This window comes from Natator depressus, chromosome 23, assembly GCF_965152275.1.
Source record: "Natator depressus isolate rNatDep1 chromosome 23, rNatDep2.hap1, whole genome shotgun sequence".
NCBI lineage: Eukaryota > Metazoa > Chordata > Testudines > Cheloniidae > Natator > Natator depressus.
In genome coordinates this window covers 22,382,359-22,401,873 of record NC_134256.1, presented here as the reverse complement: position 1 = coordinate 22,401,873, position 19,515 = coordinate 22,382,359, and the positions used below count along the sequence as shown (strand labels likewise).

Below are 19,515 nucleotides of genomic sequence, written 5' to 3'. Positions count from 1 at the left end.
CCCCTACTGGATGGGGGTGGGGCTTCAGCGAAGGGGGCGGGGCAGCTTGAGTAACCAGCGTCCCCCGACCAATGGGGGGTGGGGTTTGGGGGCGAATCCCTCCCCCTGCTGGGTTCTTTTCTCCGGCCCCTCCCCAATGGGTCACCCCCCTGGCTCCTTTCCTCTAGGGGGAGGTCCAAACAGAGGGCCAGGAACCCACCCCGGCTGAGTCCTGAAGGCCTGGGGTCTCCCTGGTGCCTTCGCCCGCCCCCAAGGTCTCTCTCCTGCCCTGGGCTCAGATGGGAGCTGGCGCCCCCTAGAGGGGAAAGGCCCCAGGTCCCATTCCCCGACCCCCTGAGCCAGCCAGTTCTCCAGAGGCCCCACCACCCAGCCCAGGGCCCCACCGCTTCCAGCCCCTCCCCTCCGCCTTGCCCCGGCCCTGCCCCTCCCCTAGACCCACCCACACCCCTAGCTCTGCCCTTTGCTCCGCCTCCAATGTGAGTTCCAGACCCGCCCACATCCTTAGCCCCACCCCTTGCCCCCTCCCTGACCCGCCACTTAGCACCCGTCCCTTGGCTACTGCCAGCCCCTCCCCTAGCCCCACCCATACCCCTCGCCCTGGGGCCCTCACCTTCCCCCTGCTCCTCCCCCTGCGCCAGCCCCACCCCCTGGGCCCAACCCCACCCCCTCACCCCAGCCCTTCCTCTGTTCCTGCCCCTGGCTCCACCCCCTCGCCCCAGCCCCACCCTTGCTCCTGCTCCCAGCCCCACCACCTACCTCCAGGTATGAGGGCCAGTAGGTAGGTCAGCGCTTGGCCTGGTGCCCTCCCAGCCCCCCATTGGGGTGGGGTTGGAGAGGGGTGGGGTGGGAGACAGAGCCAGGGACCTCCCACCACCATTGCACCAGCGGGGCTGATGGAGCCAGGTGTCCCCCACCTGAACGAGTGAAAACGGGAACGAAGGAATGAAGAAGAGAACAGAGGGACAAATGGAAAGGGAGGACAAAGGAATGAAGAAATGAAGGAAGGAATGAGAGAACAGAGGGGCAAATGGAAAGGCAAGAAATGACCAACACAACACAAGAGAGACCCGATGAACCAATGGAAAGAGGGAAGAAATGAATGAAAGAAAAAAGGAAGGAAGAAATGAGACAACCGATGGACGAATAGGAAGAACAAAGAATTGAACGAATCAAAGGGCAAAGGAGGAACAAATGAATGAAATAAGAAATGAGAGAGCGAACAAAACCACGAAAGGAAGAACGAACCAGTGGGGAAAGGAAGAGTGAAGGAGAAAAACAACAAAGAAAAGTAAAAGGAATGAACGGAGAAGGGAAGAACAGGAGGAAGAAAAACAGGGAGAATACAGTAAAAACGGAAGGAAGTGGGGGAGAGATTGAAAGAGTGAACCCAGGCATCCGGGCCAAACCCCAGGGTGTCAGAACCGTGAAGGAGGGGAAGGAAAACATGGCAGCTGGACAGAAGGACACCGGACAAGATACAGACAGAAAGCACCCCAAGGAGTGACCCCTGCTCAGCTCCCCCCATGGGGCCTTGTGGGGAGCACTGCCCAGCTGATAGGAGGTGGGGCGAACCAGAGCCCCACTCCAGCACTGAACTCCAACAGCCAGGGTGTGAACCCAGGTGTTTGGGCTGAACCCCAATTTGGGGACCCGCAGTTTAAGGGAGCTGTCCCCGTGCAGCGTTATGTGCGGCTGTTCCCCAACCACCCTGCCCCAGAGACAGCTGCATCATAGAATCATAGGACTGGAAGGGACCTCGAGAGGTCATCTTGTCCAGTCCCCTGCACTCATGGCACGACTAAGTATTATCTAGATCAGTGCTACTCAAAGTGGTGGTCTGCGGACCGGCGCCGGTCCGCGAGCCATTGGCTGCCGGTCTGCGCACACATTGGGAAAAAAACTGCCAGTCCCCCACATCAGATAGCTTGAGAAGCACTGATCTAGACCATCCCTGACAGGTGTTTGTCTAACCTGCTCTTCAAAATCTCCAGTGACAGAGATTCCACAACCTCCCTGGGCAATTTATCCCAGGGCTTGACCACCCGGACAGGTAGGAAGTTTTTCCTAATGTCCAACCTAAACCGCCCTTGCTGTAATTTAAGCCCATCGCTTCTTGTCCTGTCCTTAGAGGTTAAGAAGAACGATTCTTCTCCCTCCTCCTTGTAACAAACTTTTATGGACTTGAAAACTGTCATCATGCCCCCTCTGTCTTCTCTTCTCCAGACTAAACAAACCCCAGTTTTCCAATCTCCCCTCATAGCTCTTGTTTTCTAGACTTCTCATCATTTTTGTTGCTCTTCTCTGGACTTTCTCCAATTTGTCCACATCCTTCCTGAAATGTGGCGCCCGAACTGAACACAAACCTCCAGTTGAGGCCTCACCAGCGCGGAGTAGAGCGGAAGAATCACTTCTCGTGTCTTGCTTACAACACTCCTGCTAATCCAGCCCAGAAGGATGTTCGGTTTTTTTGCAACAGCGTCACACTGTTGACTCATATTTAGCTTGTGGATCCACTCTGACCCCCGGATCCCTTTCCGCCGTGCTCCTTCCTCGGCGGTCATTTCCCATTGTGTGTGTGCGACTGATTGTTCCTTCCAAAGTGGAGTACTTTGCATTTGTCCTTATTGAATTTCATCCTATTTACTTCCGACCATTTCTCCAGTTTGTCCAGATCATTTTGAATTTTAATCCTCTGCTTCAAAGCACTTGCAACCCCTCCCAGCTTGGTATCGTCCGCAGACTTTATCAGTGTGCTCTCTATGCCATTATCTAAATCACTGATGAAGATATTGAACAGAACCGGACCCAGAACCGATCCCTGCAGGACCCCACTCGTTCTGCCCTTCCAGCATGACTGTGAACCACGGATAACGACTCTCGGGGAACCGTTTTCCAACCAGTTTTTCACCCTCCTTACAGGAGCTCCATCTAGGTTGCTTTTTCCTAGTTTGTTTAGCAGAAGGTCACAGGGGACAGTATCAAAAGCCTTACTAAGGTCCAGATATACCACGTCTACCGCTTCCCCCTATCCACAAGGCTTGTTACCCTGTCACAGAAAACTATCACGTTGGTTTGACACAATTTGTTCTTGACAAATCCAGGCTGACTGTCACTTATCACCTCATTATCTTCCAGGTGTCTGCAAATTGATTGCTTAATGATTTGCTCCATTATCTTTCCGGGTACAGAAGTGAAGCTGACTGGTCTGTAATTCCCCGGGTTGTCCTTATTCCCCTTTTTATAGATGGGCGCTAGCTTTGCCCTTTTCCAGTCTTCTGGAATCTCTCCCGTCTTCCGTGACTTCTCAAAGATAATTGCCAGTGGCTCCGATATCTCCTCAGTCAGCACCTTGAGGATTCTGGGACGCATTTCATCGGGCCCTGGTGACTTGAAGACATCTAACGTGTCTAAGAAATTGTTAACTTCTTCTTTCCCTATTTTAGCCTCTGACGCCCCCCATTGTCACTGGCATTCACTACGTTAGCCGTCCGATCACCACCAACCTTCTTGGTGAAAACCGAGACAAAGACGTCATTAAGCACCGCGGTCATGTTTCGTTCGTTGTTTTCCCCCCCTCACTAACGGGCCTACCCTGTATCTTGGGTCCTCCCCTGCCCCTGGAGGCCAGGCTCTCCACTCCTCCTCCCGCGTCACGTAGCTTTGCTCCTGCACAGTCTCTTCACCATACTCCCGGATTGGAGTGGGATTTTCATGCGCCGTAAGGTCCTGTCGGAGCTCCGCCTAGACAGACACAGACATCAGGAACCCAGGCATCCTAGCTCCCAGCCCACCTCCCCGCCAACACAGACTCTAACCACTAGGCCCCACTCCCCTCCTAGTGTCAGGGATGGAACCCAGGTCTCCTGCCTCCCAGTCCCCTCTGCTCTAACCTCTTGATCCCGCTTCCTCCCCACCCCAGAGCTGGAGAGAGAACCCAGGAGTCCTGGCTCCCAGCCCACCCCCCACAACTGCCAGAGCACACCCCCTCTCAGAGCAGGGAAAGAACCCAGGCGTCCTGCCTCCTACCTCTCTGGCTTTTCTGTCAGTTGCTCAGCGAGCTGCAGAGAGGGAGGATGGTGAGATGCCACCAGTGCAGAGTCACCCACAGACCCCCACACCCCACAACTTCCCCCAGGGGTCAGGGATCGGGGGTTCACCTCAGCCGGCCCCACTCACCTTCGTCAGCTCCGGGGAGATCTCGACCTGCTTCGCCAGCTGGTGGGGGAGGGCGCTCAGACTTGCGCCCCTCCAGCCTGGGACCCTCCCTTTGCTCCCCAGATCCAACCCACAGATCCATCCGGCCCAGTATCCCTCTGTCCCTTTCCTGGCTAGGACCAATAAGCCCACATCTCCCCTTTTCACCCCGCACAATCTGCACTTGCTCCATCTTTGACAGCAGAGCTGGGAGGGGTTGTCACCTGGTGTCTGATCTGTGGGACCCGGGGCCCTGGCAGAGACCCCCTGCCCTGCCCCCAGCCCTGCAGCAAGGCGCCCCCCAGCGCCCAGCCCCGACTGCCAGGGGAGAGCGCCCCCCCAGTGAGCTGCAGCCCCTAGCCTGGTACCTTGGACAGCTCCTGTGGGGGGCATTCTGGAGCTGGCTGGGGAGTTAGTTTTGGAGCAGCGCTGCCACCGCCTGCAGGGGGCGACAGGGGGGCTAGATGAGGAGGTAGGGCAGAGACTGGCTCTGACTCCCCCCTGCATACATGTTCGTTTCCAGGGCACAGATCCCCCCGCCCCCCCGATGCCATTCCTGTCTGTCGCACAGATTCATTCCCCCCATCCACACACTGACCCAAAGCACCATATGCCCCCCATGCTGACCCCGACGTCACCCCTCCCATCCCAGGGGCAACCCCCACGCTCCCTCCCCCCATACAGCTTATCCCCCCTGCCCCCCTCCTCCGCAGAGGGTGCCAATTAGGGCAGTCCCAGAGCCAGGCATCCCCAGCTCATTAACCCCGTCCTGGCTCAGTTCCCTGCAACTTTCACAACAGGGGTTACAGCCGGGGGGGGGGGGCGCTGGGAGCCAGGACTCCTGGGTTCTCTGCCTGGCTCTGGGAGGGGAGTGGGGCCTCCTGGTTAGAGCGAGTGGGGGCGGCGCTGGGAGTCAGTGTTTGCCTGTGTCCCTGCCGGAGGGGACGATCCAGACCCGAGTTTGCCGGGTCTCAGCCCCAGGCCTCAGGGGCCAGCAGCTCTTCACCACGGGGCCCCAGGCTGCAGAAGTCACTGGGAACAGCTGGGAGGGTGGGAGGGATTTGGGGGCACTAGGCCCTGCCCTGTACAGCTCCTTCCCCCCCAGCTCCTGCCCCTCCTCAACCCCCCAGCCCCATACCCAACGCATCTGTCCCCCACCCCCGCGCCCTGCTCCCAGCCCCGCCCCCAGCAGCTCTCCAGCTCCGCCCCCTCTAGCCCCCCAGCTCCCAGCCCCCTCAAGCCCCGCCCCTTCACGCCCCCAGCCCCGCCCCTGCTCCCAGCCCCGCCCCTTTCAGCCCCTCCCCCAGCTCCCCAACCCCGCCCCCTCCCAGCTCCTGCGGGCGCTGAAGCTCCTCCCCCCAACAGGCCCCGCGCCCACTTCCGGCCTCGGCCTGTCGGCGGGCAAAAAACACCGCCGCCCCCGCCAGGTCTTTAAAGGCGTGGGTGACTTTACGGGCGGAGCATAGAGTTGCCGGGGAGGGCGAGGGAGAGAGCGTCGGCCAGAAGCCGGAAGTGGGGACCATAGAGAGGGGCCAGACACGGCCGGATGGGGGAAGAGAGTCGCGCCTAGAGGGCGGAGGATGATAGAGACTCTGGAGGGCGAGGGATAGCCGCCCCCCGTCACCTATGAAGCGGAAGTTATGACCATAGAGGCGCAGAGCGCAAGCCGGAAAGAGAGAGCGTCGCCAGCAGCACGGCTGTGACTTGAGGACCATAGAAATGTAGCAAGCGCGGGAGAGAGAGCGTCGGCCGCCAGACCGGAAGTGGTGACCATAGACCCTTACGGGATAGAGCGTCTCTTGTGAAACCGGAAGCGCGGTGACCATAAAGACATAGGCAGGGAGTGTCGCCTCCTTTGGTCCTCCAACAAGGGCTCCAGCGCCCCTTTCCCCATCCCAATTAGTGCAACCATTAATTAGCCTGAGTTATCGAAGATTTAGTGATACAGCGGGGAGGGGCTCTGCCCCCACTTCAGACCCACCCAGGCCAATTACTGGGACCCTTAATTAGCACTGATTAGCCAGACCCAATTAGCTAATTACCCTCAACTAATGAGAGCCCGGGGTGGAGGTGGGGGGACGCGCTCATTAATGGAGGGGACAGCGCCAGGAACCGTTAATGACCCAACCAGGGCCAATCCGCGCTGCCCAATTAACCCAGGGCTAATTAATGAGGCTGCAGCGCTAATGAGCAGCCAGGACTGGGGGCCACCTAATTAACACAGGGTTAATTGAGGCGGCCATGGTGCTGCCTCCTCAGATCCTCTACCCCCCATCCCCCGCTGCCTCCCCGGGGTCCCCCACCCATCGCCCCCAGGCCCGGCTCCCCCCGCCCCGTTGCCCCGAGCTCCCTTGCGTCGGCCCGCCCCGCTCCGTGCCTCTTGGCCACGGCACGCCCCTGGCCACGGCACCCTGGGGCTCGCCCCCCTGCCAGGCCAGCCCCAGGGCATCCCTGCCAGCCCTGGCGGGGGTGCCTCAGCCCCGGAGGAGTGCCCGCGTCTCGCGCCAGGTCTCAGGCTCAGTTGGACGTGCCAGGGCCGAGCAGGAGGGCGGGAGTCCCAGGGGCTCCGTCTCGGAGGCCACATGGCCAACCCCGGGGGAAGATCCGGATGCTGGGGGGGGGCTGCCCCGCTAACGGGGCTGGGGCGCAGCTCAATGGGCTCTGCTGGACTCGGCGCTCAAACCTGGCCTACATCCGTGCAGGCAGCCGAGCGTGGGAGGAATTAGGCTTGGGCTGCCTGGCCTAGGTGCTGGGGGCACGGAGACAAGGTGGCGGGCTCAACCCTCCCCACGAGCTGCCCCTGGCTCCTTGTCGCTTCCAGCCCTGGCCGGCGGGCGCCGGAGAATCTCCGATTTCCGGTGCGAAAGAGCCAGGAGCCTGCGGGGCAGTGGCCAGCGCCCGCAAATATGGCCCCAGGGCCCCCCGAAGCCCGAGAGAGCAAAGGAATCGTCGACCCCCGCCCCAAATCAGACTCTGGACACGGGGCCGTGTTAGAAAATTGTCAGCGGCCTGGGTTTATTTATAAGCGTCTCAAAGCGAATATTTATTTCCATGTCTCGGTACAAAACCGGGGAGGGAGGTACGGGTGGAGTTGGGGTCAGAGCCAGTCCCCCCCACAATCTAATACAGCTGTCACACACACCCCAGAAGGCTGCTGGTCCCCTCTCATGCACCCCAATAGCCACAGCTCCCCCAGCCCCCTTCTTCAACCCAGCCCTCCCTTTTCTATCTGTAACCTCCCCGCTCTTTCCCTCCATACAACCCAGCCCCCCAAGCTGCGCTACACAGCAGCACCCCCCAAAAACTCCCCATCCTGTTTTCAGCCATGCCATCTCCTCCCCCCATATCACCCCACACCTTCCCCCTTTGAACCTACCACCTTCCCATCCCTAGAGGGGACAGGCCCCATGCCCCATTCCCCCCCCCCCCAGCCAGCCAGCACCCTGGGCTGGGGCTGGAGGGGAGCTGCCCCCTAGAGGGGAAATGAAGGGGGATCCTTCATCTGCATCCCCAAAGTCAGAGACCTGTAGGGGTTGTTGGCGGCTGGCTCGGTAGGGAGCATGGAAAGGCAAATGAGAACCCCCTGAACCCCGGCTTGTACGGGCCAGGAAAGGGTTATAATTTTCTCTTTAAAAAAACAAAATAGGATTTGTATAAAATAAAAGCATTTTAAAAAAATTCCCCTCCTACCGTGTCACCCCAAAATCTGCCTGAGTCCCCCACAAGACATAGATCCCCCCCAAAAAACTCATCACCCCTATTTAGGGGACATATACCCAATGGGGCTATGGAAAGGACAGGGCTCAGCAGTGACTCCCCCGCTCATATGTTTTTCTGGTGCCACTTTTGGGGGGGCCATGGAAGCTTAGAGCCCATGAGTCACTCCTCCAAATGTCACCCCAAAATGGCAGGGAATTTGGGGGAGATAAATGTGGGTGTTCGGAAGTTATTCGGCACCCCCCAAAAGAGAGAACGCCGTTATTAGTTGATCCCCCAGGCTTGCAGGATTTGGCTTACAGCTGTTTCATTCCCCTTGTACCCCATTTTCTGAAGGAGCACCCCTTTTAATTCCCCCAGTAGAGCACATTTTGGGGTGCATTTGGGGGAGTGCCTCAGTGCCCCATTTTCTGAAGGGACACCCCATAGCTAGACACCCCAGGAGTACAAGTTTTGGGGTACACCTGTTTTATCCAGGGGACCCCTCATACATAGCTCCATGAAGCTCATGTTGGGAGTACACACTCAGAAGGGGGGGAAATGTATTGGAAGAAGCTGGAACTAGGGACACCCCCATCCCAAAATTGGGGTGTACAGCCCCCTTGGGAATGAGCTGACACCCACTGGTTTGGGGGGGCCGTGTGGGGGCTGATCAGCCCCCTCCCCCAATGGCCACACCCCAATTTTGTCCCTCTTAGGTTTCAGGGCACATGGCTCTGTTCACAGTGCAGGCTCAGATGAACCCCGATATTAACACAGCTGTGGGGAATAGCTCCTTTTGGGGGTTCCCCATCACAAGCACCCCCACATACACAGTCTGTTAGGGAGGGGCCATGGGGCCCCCCTGACCCCCAAGTAGGCTGCAGGGGGGGTTCCCTGATGCTCCACAATCAAGGTTGGGGGGGAAGGGAGGAGTAGTTTAGGGGAGGCGTGCGCATAAGGGAGAGGGGTGTGGGGGGGGGTCATCCATTGAGAACAATGGAGAGTGGCAGAAGTGTGAGAGGAAGGGGCGGAGCCTGTAGGAAAGGGGCATGTCTTGCAGGAAATGGGTGGAGGCTATGGCTAGAGGGCGGGGACTGCATATAAGGGGTGGGGCCTATGAAAAAGGGGTGTGGTCTGGAGAGGGCAGGGCTTCTGTGGGGAGAACAAAGTGGGGGGAGCTTGGGAACAGATAAGGGGCAGGGCCTACACAACAGGGCAGAGAGGGAGGGTAAAAGGGGCAGAGTCTGAAACTCTGACACCCAGTCCCTCCTGCTAAAAGGGGTGGAGCCTCTGTGATGGGGAGGAGCTTGAGGAGGGGGTGGAGCTTTTGGAACTCAGGTGCTGCCCACTGACAGCTGGGGTAGGGCCTATACAATAGGGCGGAGCTTGAGCTGAGGGGGAGGGGCTTACGAGCCTGGGGCGCTGCCCATGGAGCGAAAGCGGTGGGGCCCACACACTGGGATGGAGCTGGAGAGAAAGGGAGGAGCTTGCAGAGCCTATAAAAGAGGGGGGCAGAGCCTGGAGACAGCCAGGGGGCGGAGCCCGATGGGAGAAGAGGTGTGGCTCCCCTGGCTCCTCCCACCCCAGAGGGGCGGGGCCAGGATCAGGAATCCTCCTCCATGCTGAAGCTGCTGCGGCGGCTGGAGCCTTTGGAGGCGCCGGGGGAGAGGGATGACAGCAGGGGGTCGGAGGCCCCCAGGGGTGACAGGGGCCCCCCGTCCTCCATGAGAATGTCCTCCAGGCCCCCGTCAGCCCCCAGCCCCAGGGGGAAGCCCAGCCCGGCCTCCCCCAGCTCTTCCGAAGAGAAGGCCAGGTCCAGGAGGCAGGCGGCAGAAGAGGCGGGATCCGGGGCGCAGGAGGGGCCCCCCAGGAACGGAGGGGGGCCAGGGCCCTCTGGCTTGGCGCCCTCCCCAGTGCCCCCCAGGGGCAGCAGCCCTGCCGGGGAGGTGAGGGGCAAGCCGTGCAGCTGGGCTTGCATCTCCAGTTCCTGCAGGGGGAGAAAAGGGGTGGTCGGCAGCGTGCCCCCTGCTGAGCCCCCCACTGATCCGCCCCACTCCCCAGCCCCACGGTGCCCCCCCTAGCGCCCGGCTCTGACTGCCGGGGAGAGCGCCCCCAGCCCAGCCCCCCGCCCCGCTCCCCAGCCCCATGGTGCCCCCCCCAGCGCCCGGCTCTGACTGCCAGGGGAGAGCGCCCCCAGCCCAGCCCCACAGCGCCCCCTGGCTGACCTGCACCCGGAGCTGCAGGCTGCGGTTCGCTTGCTCCAGTTTGCGCTGTCTCAGCTCCATCTCCTTGGCACGCTGCTGTTCCTTCTGCAGCTTGCGGATGTAATCCACGGAGGCCTTCAGGATCGTGCCTTTGTTCCAGCGCATCTCCCTGGGGACAGGAAAGGAGCAGGGGGGGCTGGGACCAGGACGCCTGGGTTCTCTCCCTGGCTCTGGGGGGGCGGGTCTGGTGTTGAGAGAAGGGGGGACAGCGCCACCCCCCACCCCCGTCCCACACACACTTACGGGTCATTGGATTTGGGAATGAGGGTTCCCAGCTCCTTGATTCGGTCGTTGATGTTGAATCGTCTGCGTCTTTCAACTGCAGAGGGAGAATTTGCAGCTCAGACGCCCTAGGCCCAGCCAGCCCGGGGTGCCCCCCCACCTGCTGTCCAGCCCCCAATTCCTGCCACACACCCCTCCACGATTAACATCCAGGCCTCCCTGAACCTCTTCACCTGCGTCATGTGGCTGGGAGTTCCCCTGGCCAGCGCCAGCACGATTTCTCATTCAAGTGTGACCCCGCTCCCCGCATGGGGGCAATGAGGGGTTGGGGTCCTGGGACTCCCCCCCCCACAAATATCCGTGCCACCCCCCAAACTGAAGCCCCTCCAGAAGGATCTACCCCCTGGGGGGGGAGGGACCACACTCACTCAGGTTGTGATTGTCTTTTTTCTGCCTCTCCTTCATCAGCGCTTTGGCTTCGTTCTCTGTAACCGGGGAAGAAGGGAGTGTGTCAGCGGGACAGACAGACTGGTGTCTGGAAAGACACAGCACCCACCTCCAGGGAAGGGGGGGGGCAAGCGCCCCCTGCCATGCCCCCCTCCCCCTCTGCCAATCCCCACAGCACGGAGCCCCCTAGCATCCGGTACCTGACAACTCTGTCTTGATGTTGGGCAGGTCGGCGGGGCAGGAGTTGCTGACCGGGACAGCTGAATCCGGGAGCCCCGGGCTGCTGTAAATCTCCAGCAGGTTCCCGCCCACCGGCAGCTGAGCGGGAGACAAGGAGTTAAAATTAATTGCGGGGCAGTGACGCCTCCAGGCCTACGGGGGTGCTGTCTGGCCCGGCCGCTACCTTGCAGGATGCCTTAAAGGGGTGGCGTCTTACAGGGGCAATGGCCCATCTTGGCAGGGAGGGTCCCGCCCTCCCAGGCACCCTTAAAGGGGTGGAGCCTCAGTTGGCCCCCACCCCCCAGTTGGCCTTAAAGGAGTGGAGCCTCAGCCAGGCTTAAAGGGGGCCGCACACCTGTTGCCCTTAAAGGGGCGGAGTCCACACCAGCCACCACCTCCAAGTCACCCTTAAAGGGATGGCATTCCCGTTCCTACCTCCCCAGCTGCGGGGACCTCCTTGCAAGCCCCCCCCAGACCCTGCCCCCCATTACCGTGCTGGGCAGCTGCAGCCCCCCGTCCACAGACATGTAGTTCAACATCTCGTCATTGTAGCTGGACTCCAGGCTGATGATCTCATCGATGACATCATCAATCTGGGGAGGGGGGGCCATTAGACGGGTTTCCCGGGGTGGAGGGAAAGAGTGGGTGTCCCTGCCCCACCCCCCCACAGTGTGCAGGGAGTGGGGTAGGTTGGGAGGGTGGGAGAGGGGCAGACGGGGAGGACGGCTGGGATGGGGGCAGCAGGAGCACAGAGGAGTGGGCTGGGGGGCTAGGATGGGGGGAAGGGAAGAGGCTGCAGGCATGGGGGAAGGAAAGGGGGCTAGGCTGGGGGTCATGGGGGAGCAGAGGGGCTGGATGGGGGCAGGGATTCATGGCAGGGGCACAGAGGGCGAAAGAGAAGGGGGTTGGAGGGAATGGGGGCGCAGAGCGGGCACAGGGGTTGGATGGGGGCAAGGATTCAGGGCGGGGGACGGATGGGGACACGGTGAGCAGAGGGGCTGGATGGGGGGCAGGGTTCGGGACAGGGGCACGGCGGGGGGGGGACCCCCCACTCACCTCCTTCTCCGAGTTGGAGCCGATGTGCAGCATGGCCATGGGGCTGTTGGGGGCGCTGCCGGGGCCCGAGGCGGCCTGCTGCCGGGGGGGCAGGCTGTGGGGCTCGGGGGCCGAGGCAGCCTGGGGGGAGCGGGCGGGGGCCCCGGGGCTGGAGCCCGCCAGGGCCTGGGCGGCCAGCTTGCTGCCCATGGTGGTGGAGAGATACTGCTTGACCTGCTGGCGCTGGGCCTCCTGGATGTGGTACCGGGTCGGGTTCTCCAGGTGGGTCTGGACCTGGCGGGGCAGAACAGGGGCAGTTAGGGGTGAGCCCCTCCCCGCGCCCCCCCCAGCCAGCCAGCCAGCCCCTGAATGCCTAGAGGGGACAGGCCCCTGCCCCATTCCCCGCCCCCCTGAGCCAGCCAGTCCCTGCCCTGGGGCCGGGTAGGAGCCGGCGCCCCCGAGAGGGGACAGGCCCCTGCCCCATTCCTCGCCCCCTTGAGCCAGCCAGTCCCTGCCCTGGGGCTGGGTAGGAGTCGGCGCCCCCCAGAGGGGACAGGCCCCTGCCCCATTCCCCGCCCCCTTGAGCCAGCCAGTCCCTGCCCTGGGGCCAGGTGGGAGCCGGCGCCCCCCAGAGGGGACAGGTCCCTGCCCCATTCCCCGCCCCCCTGAGTCAGCCAGTCCTGTCCTGGGGCCAGGTGGGAGCCGGCGCCCCCCAGAGGGGACAGGCCCCAGCCCCATTCCCCGCCCCCTTGAGCCAGCCAGTCCCTGCCCTGGGGCCGGGTGGGAGCCAGCGCCCCCCAGAGGGGACAGGTCCCTGCCCCATTCCCCGCCCCCCTGAGCCAGCCAGTCCCTGCCCAGGGGCCGGATGGGAGCCGGCGCCCCCCAGAGGGGACAGGCCCCAGCCCCATTCCCCGCCCCCCTGAGCCAGGCAGTCCCGCCCTGGGGCTGGCACCCCCCACCCCCTGTGGGGCAGGGCCCCGGGCTCTCACCTTGAGCACCTCGACCGGGACCTGGGCAGCGGGGCGCGGCAGGGGGCTGCTGACGGAGATGGCCGGGGTGGGGGGCGCGGGGTTGGGGGGCAGGAACTGGGCCGCCTGCTGCTGCTCCCGCCGCTCCTGCTCCTGGGTCTGCGCCCGCATCAGCTGCTGCCGGAGCAGCACCCGCGAGGACGCCATGCTGGGGCCGGGGGGGTCCCCTGGAGCTGGGGGGGCCAGCGGCTGCAGGGGGGCGGCCGGGGGGCTGGGTGAGACAGACAGGGTTAGAGACGGGGGGGCAGGCACAGAATCCTTCCCCCCCCGTACAGCCCCCCCCAAATCCTCCCACTCCCCCCCATACAGCCCCCCAAATCCTCCCCCCCCGTACAGCCCCCTCCTCTCCCTCCCCCCATTTCCTGCTCCCTGCCCACCCCCCACCCCCACCTGTGACTCGGCAAATTCCAGAACAGGACAAACAGGATTTGGGGGGGGGCACTTTCTCGCCTCCCCGCTCCCTGCAGTGCTCCTCACTCCCGACCCGCAGCCCCCTGCCAGCCCAGGCTGGCTCCCTCCCCCCCCACCCCACTGGGTGCAATGATGCCAGCCAGCCCCCAGGGGGAGCACATGTATTTCCTTTAGGTGGGTGCCACCATAATGGCCGTCCTTGCAGGGGGCTATGGAGGGGCCAAGCTAGGGAGGCCAATTCCCCGCCCCCCCACTACTGTCCACAGGCAAATAGCAAAGACGGCTAAAGACTGCCATCTTGGATTCAGTCCATGGGGCCGTTGGGGCCAATTTGGGGGTGGGGACTTGTATAATTGGGGGGGCTTTGCTCTCCCAGCCTCCCTTCTCTGCCCCCTGACAATCAGAGTCTGGGGTGGGAGGCTGCCCCAGGGAATGGGTCCCACCCCCCACAGCCATGGGCTGACATTGGGGTCATTGCATCTCCTTGGGGTTGGCAGGATGGGGGGGGGGGCAAAGCAGGGAGAGGGTGACAGGAGAGGGGTCCAACTAAAAGCTGCCCCAAAGATCCAAGATGGCTGCCCCAAAGATGGCCGCCTTACCTCCCGGAGATGGGCTGGCTTTTGAGCTCGTAGAAGTTGTCCCCGGCCAAGGAGAAGACGTTTTCTAAGTCAATGTCGGCGACGATGCCCGACTCAGGGAGCAAGGACTCGAGGCTGGAGTGGGGGGTGGGGGGTGGGACAGGGCGAGTGTGAATCCTCACGCATGGCCCTCGTGCAAATTTCCCACGGTGCGTCCCCACCTCGTGCCTCCCCGGAAGGCACAGGAGTTGCCCATGGGCGTTGGCCATGGGCGTCATTGTCATGAGGGGCTCACAAGCGCCCCCTACTGGCTGGTCCCTGCCACCAGATGCTTCCCCACCCCCTGCCCATCCATGTGCCAGGCCCTCGGGCAATGAGGGGTGGGGGGCAGGGGTGACCCCCCCCAGACACACTGGAGCAGGGGGACACTTCCTGGTTTGAGATTGACGCAGAGAGGGAGACCCAAGGTGGTGGGGTTTTGGGGACCCTGAAACGGCTGCTGGAGGGGCTCCCCAACACATGCATAACCCCCATCTGCCACTCATGCACCACAATCCTCCAACACACCCCACCCACACCACACACAACCCCCACTACAACACACCACCTGAACACACAACCTCCACACCACCCCAATACACAGCGCCACACACAACTCCCCCCATAACACACAGAGCACCCAAAGACACAACACACACACCACCCCAATGCACAACCCCTGGCACAACCCCACATACCAGCACAACACACGAACCCACACACAACTCCCCCCCACAACACACAGAGCACCCCAACACACAACCCCACAACCTCTGATAAAACCCCCCACGCCATCCCAACACACAACCTCATGACCCCAGACACAGCCCTGCACAACACTCCACAACACACAATCCCCGCAACACACACACCACCGCTATACACAGCCACCCCCACGACACACAACCCTCCCACACCACCCCAACATACAACCCCCCCACACACCCCTCTTGGCCCCAGAGACTCTCGCCTTCCGCACTCCAACCAGCAGCCCTGACAATACCGCAGAGACGCACAACTCCCGACAAACAACAACCGCCCTTCGCCAGACCCACTCCCCGTCCCGCCCGCACACCCAAGACATTTCATCAGCCCCCCCTCCCCCGCAATACCCACAAAACACCCCCTCCCCGGTTTCTTTTCTCTTGGGATCTCACCCCTGTAACCTGCAGGCTTCACCCTGTGTGGAGCAGGCAGGGATCTGTTACGGGATCCCTTGTGCAGCCCCAGCCCAGGATCCCAGGAGATCTCTGGCCAGGGCAGCCCTTGCCGAAAAGGAGAGGGGGCTGGGATCTAGTGGGTCCTTGGGGCAAATTTTTACCAGGATCTAGTCTGTCTCGGGGGATCTGTTAGCAGGAGCTAATTGATTCCTAAGAGAATGTCTTAGCCAGAGCTGAGATCTAGCTGATCCACCAGGGGAACCAGCTCTCTTTGTGGGATCTGGGATCCAGTTGATCCCTGGGACAAATCTCTAAACAGGAGCAGGGACCGAGTCTGCGCACGCCTGGGAGAAATCCAGCTTCCGGATCCACCACCCCTGGCTGCAAACGGGCCTTCCTCCCCGGCACCAACCTGAGCCAGATCTTTCAGGGGCAATCGTGGGGGGCCGTGTGTGGGTGTGGGGGGGTGTCAATCTCCCCCCTCCCCACTTTGGGATCAACCGATTCACTTCCCCAGAGCAAATCAACCCAGTGTGAACACCCCTCCCCTCCCGGCTAGGACCTGGAGAGCGCCAGGCAAAAAAGGCCAGAAGAGAAATTGGCAGATTTCACTAGTGGCCAGAGATTGGGGGGGGGGACCCCTTTGCCCAGCTCTAATCTGTCCGCCCCCAAGGATCAGACCCCGCCGGGGGTGGGGGGATTGTGGCTCCTGGCCTGCGGCCCAAGGGGGTCAGATACTGCAGTGATCTAGGGAGGGGGGAGCCGCCCATGGCTTTCCCACCACTCCCCAGGCTTGTTGCTTTTAATAGTAGGCGAAAAAAAATAAACAACGTGACAGGGGCCAGCAGGGGGCAGCACTGGGAGACAAGCACCTTCCCCCCCCCCCAAGGGACTGCCCCTGCCTTGTAGGACTCCCCCCGCCCCAGTAAACGGGGGCATTCGAGTAATTTAATGACCAGCCTGCCCCAAACCAAGACGGATGGGAGTCAGGACTCCTGGGTTCTCACCCCGGCTCTGAGAAGGGAGTGGGGTCTAGCGGTTAGAGCAAGGGAGCTGGGAGCCAGGACTCTTGGGTTCTCTCCCCGGCTCTGGGAGGGCAGTGATGTCTAGTGGTTAGAGCATAGGGGCTGGGAGCCAGGACTCCTGGGTTCTATCCAGGGGTGCTGGAACAATTTTTATGCGGGGGGGGGGAATTGAGGGGGGATGCCTTGACCCCAGATACTTACACAGCTCTTTGGAGGGGGTCTCAGCAGACAGCCTGCCCCTCCCCACCCCCATCTCAAGCCCCAAAACACCCCAGCTGGGGACGGAGTTCAAAGGGTCAAGGGAGTTTAGGCCTTTCCAGGCTTTTGGGGATTAAAATACACGCCCCCCCCAATACACACACACTTGGAAATTGCAATGATGAGAGTTATAGTCTTGTCTCCGCCCCCCCTCACCCCCCCCCATCAGTCAGGCCAGACACCCGCTTCTGCTTTCAATATGACATGGGGCAGGGGGCTGCGGGTTGGGAGTGAGGGGCACCAGCAGAGCGGGGGGGGGGGGGGTACGGGGGGGGCTGGGACTCCCAGTGGCGGAAGGAAATTGAATGGCTGGGAAAGACGCGGACTCAGCAGCTGGAGGGGAAGTCACGGGGGGTGGGGGTCAGCTCAGCTCCAGGCTGCCTTGGGTGTGGAGGGGTCTGGGGGTGGGGGGGCCCCTCTCACCTGCGTGGCCCCAGTTCTCCTGGAAAGGTGAAGTTCCCTCCCTCCCCCTCACTGGAGCTTTGTCTGAAATCTAACCCCGCCCCCCACTCCGCAAGAGCCTTCTCCACTGCCCCCACCCCCCAGCAGAGCGCCTGGTTCCCTCCCCGGCTCTCGAAGGGGAGTAGGGGCTAGTGGGTAGAGCAAGGGGGGCTGGGAGCCAGGACTCCTGGGTTCCAGGCCTTCCCCCAACTCGCTTGGTGACCGCCAGTGACTAGCCCTCTTGTGGCCCCCGCCCCGCTCCAGGGATCATTAACTAGACCCTGGAGCCCGGGGGTCTGGGTCGGGAGGGGCCAGAAATGGCCACAGAGCAGGGCTGGGGGAGGGGGGCTCTGTTACAGCAACCCGGTCTAGGCACCGAGCCGGGGGAGAGAACCCAGGAGTCCTGGCTCCCAGCCCCCCTGCTCTAACTGCTAGGCCCCACTCCCCTCCCCCAGCTGGGAACTCCCGATGCAGACAGCGACCCAGGCCCCCCCCGGACAGATGCTCCCAGCACTGAGACCCTGACACCTCCCCGGGCACCAGCCTGGGGGCTCCGGACCCCCCCCCGCCCCAGTTCTGCGGTGCCCCTCACTCCCGAACCGCAGCCCCCCCAGAAGGGGTATATAGAGATTGAACCCATCCCCTGAATGCTGGAGAGGGGAAGCTAGGGACATTGGGGGGGGGGTTCTGTCCCCTAGAAATTGGGGGTGGGCATGGGCCGTTTGAGGCAGGAGCTGGGGCTGGGGGGTGAATGGCTGGCGAAAGTGGGGAGCAGATACTGGGGGGGCAAAGAAGAAGGATGGGGGGTGTCAGGGTGGGGGGAGGCCGAGACGGGAGGGGACACCGGGGGAAAGGGGGGGTCCGTGGAGGGAGGGGGATTCCAGCAGACAGCGGGTCCCCGGGGGGGGCGGGGGTCTCTGCCCCCCTCACCTCAGCACCTGGACGGCCTCGGCCGTGCGGGATCCCTCCAGCAGGACGTAGACAGTCGGGGGAGGCCGCTGGGGGTCGGGATCCCGGGCCCCCTGCCCCGCCCCATGCGACATCCTCTCCCCACCCCCCCGCAGGGCTCCTGGTCCGGGGGGGGGCGAGCGGGGGTCCCGGCCGGACGGGGGGGCGCGGGGCCGAGGGCGGCTGCGGGCTCCGGTGCGGGACCCCCCGAGCCCCGATCGCGGCCGATAAACACCCGGCCGCAGAGTTATTGCCTCATCCCTGGGATGGGGGGGGATCGCCAAGGGAAATGACATCACGCAGGGAAACACCCCCCCGGCCTGGCCGGGGGGGGTGCAAGGGGGGCATTTGACACACGAACAGCTGGTGCTCCTCACTCCCGACCCGCAGCCCCTGCCCCCCACAGCCCTGGCCCCCCCCCACAGCTCTGCCGGTGCCCCTCACTCCCGGCCCGCAGCCCCCTGCCCCCCACAGCCCTGCCCCCCCCCAACACTGCTGGTGCCCCTCACTCCCGACCCACAGCCCCCTGCCCCCCACAGCCCTGGGCCCCCCCAGCTCTGCCGGTGCCCCTCACTCCCGACCCACAGCCCCCTGCCCCCCACAGCCCTGGGCCCCCCCCCCCACAGCTCTGCTGGTGCCCCTCACTCCCGATCCACAGCCCCCTGCCCCCCACAGCCCTGGGCCCCCCCCCACAGCTCTGCCGGTGCCCCTCACTCCCGATCCACAGCCCCCTGCCCCCCACAGCCCTGGGCCCCCCCCAGCTCTGCCGGTGCCCCTCACTCCCGATCCACAGCCCCCTGCCCCCCACAGCCCTGGGCCCCCCACAGCTCTGCCGGTGCCCCTCACTCCCGGCCCGCAGTCCCCTGCCCCCCACAGCCCTGGGCCCCCCCCCCAGCTCTGCCGGTGCCCCTCACTCCCGATCCACAGCCCCCTGCCCCCCACAGCCCTGGGCCCCCCCACAGCTCTGCCGGTGCCCCTCACTCCCGACCCACAGCCCCTGCCAGCCCAGCCCTGGCCCCCCCACAGCTCTGCTGGTGCCCCTCACTCCCGACCCGCAGGGGCCCCCTAGATCCGTATGGGGGTTCAGTTGTGGCTGCAGTTCCAGGGTTGGCCAGCAGGGGTTGCGCTTACCAGACCTGGACTTGCCCAGGCCCCGCTGGGTTCTGATTGGGGTTACACGGGGGGACAGGCACAAGCCTCACGTGGATTTTCGGGGGTCCCACCCGTAAGCCCCTCGGGCTGAGCCCCCTTCTCTGTTCGCACATGTGTGTTTGTGAGTCTGCCGGTGTGTCCAACGGCACGTGGGGCTTGTGTCCCTGCGGGTGTCTCTGTCAGTGATGGTTTGTGGGTTTGTGTGTGAGACTTGTTGCCGTGTGAGTGTGTGCACCTGTCAGTCATTGTTGTGCATGCAAGATTGTGTGTGTGTGTGTGTGTGCGCGCATCAGTTTTGTTGGGGGATGTGTGATCATGTTCCTCTCTGTGTGTATTGGTTGTTGTGGGGTGTGTGTGTGTGTGTGTGATTGTGCATCTCTACATATCAGTTGCCA

General features: G+C 62.8%; 1 protein-coding gene across 1 annotated transcript; it reads right to left on the bottom strand.

Moving 5' to 3' along the window:
• Positions 1-9,357: 9,357 nt before the first annotated feature.
• TFE3 (transcription factor binding to IGHM enhancer 3) lies at positions 9,358-18,066 on the bottom strand. Its single transcript, XM_074937308.1, has 10 exons — positions 17,951-18,066; positions 14,119-14,232; positions 13,070-13,319; positions 12,102-12,374; positions 11,537-11,638; positions 11,027-11,144; positions 10,808-10,864; positions 10,401-10,476; positions 10,119-10,266; positions 9,358-9,880 (listed from the first exon to the last, which is right to left on the bottom strand). Exons 1-10 carry the CDS (start codon positions 18,061-18,063, stop codon positions 9,497-9,499), a joined length of 1,635 nt encoding a protein of 544 aa, XP_074793409.1. The 5' UTR covers positions 18,064-18,066; the 3' UTR covers positions 9,358-9,496.
• Positions 18,067-19,515: the final 1,449 nt, after the last annotated feature.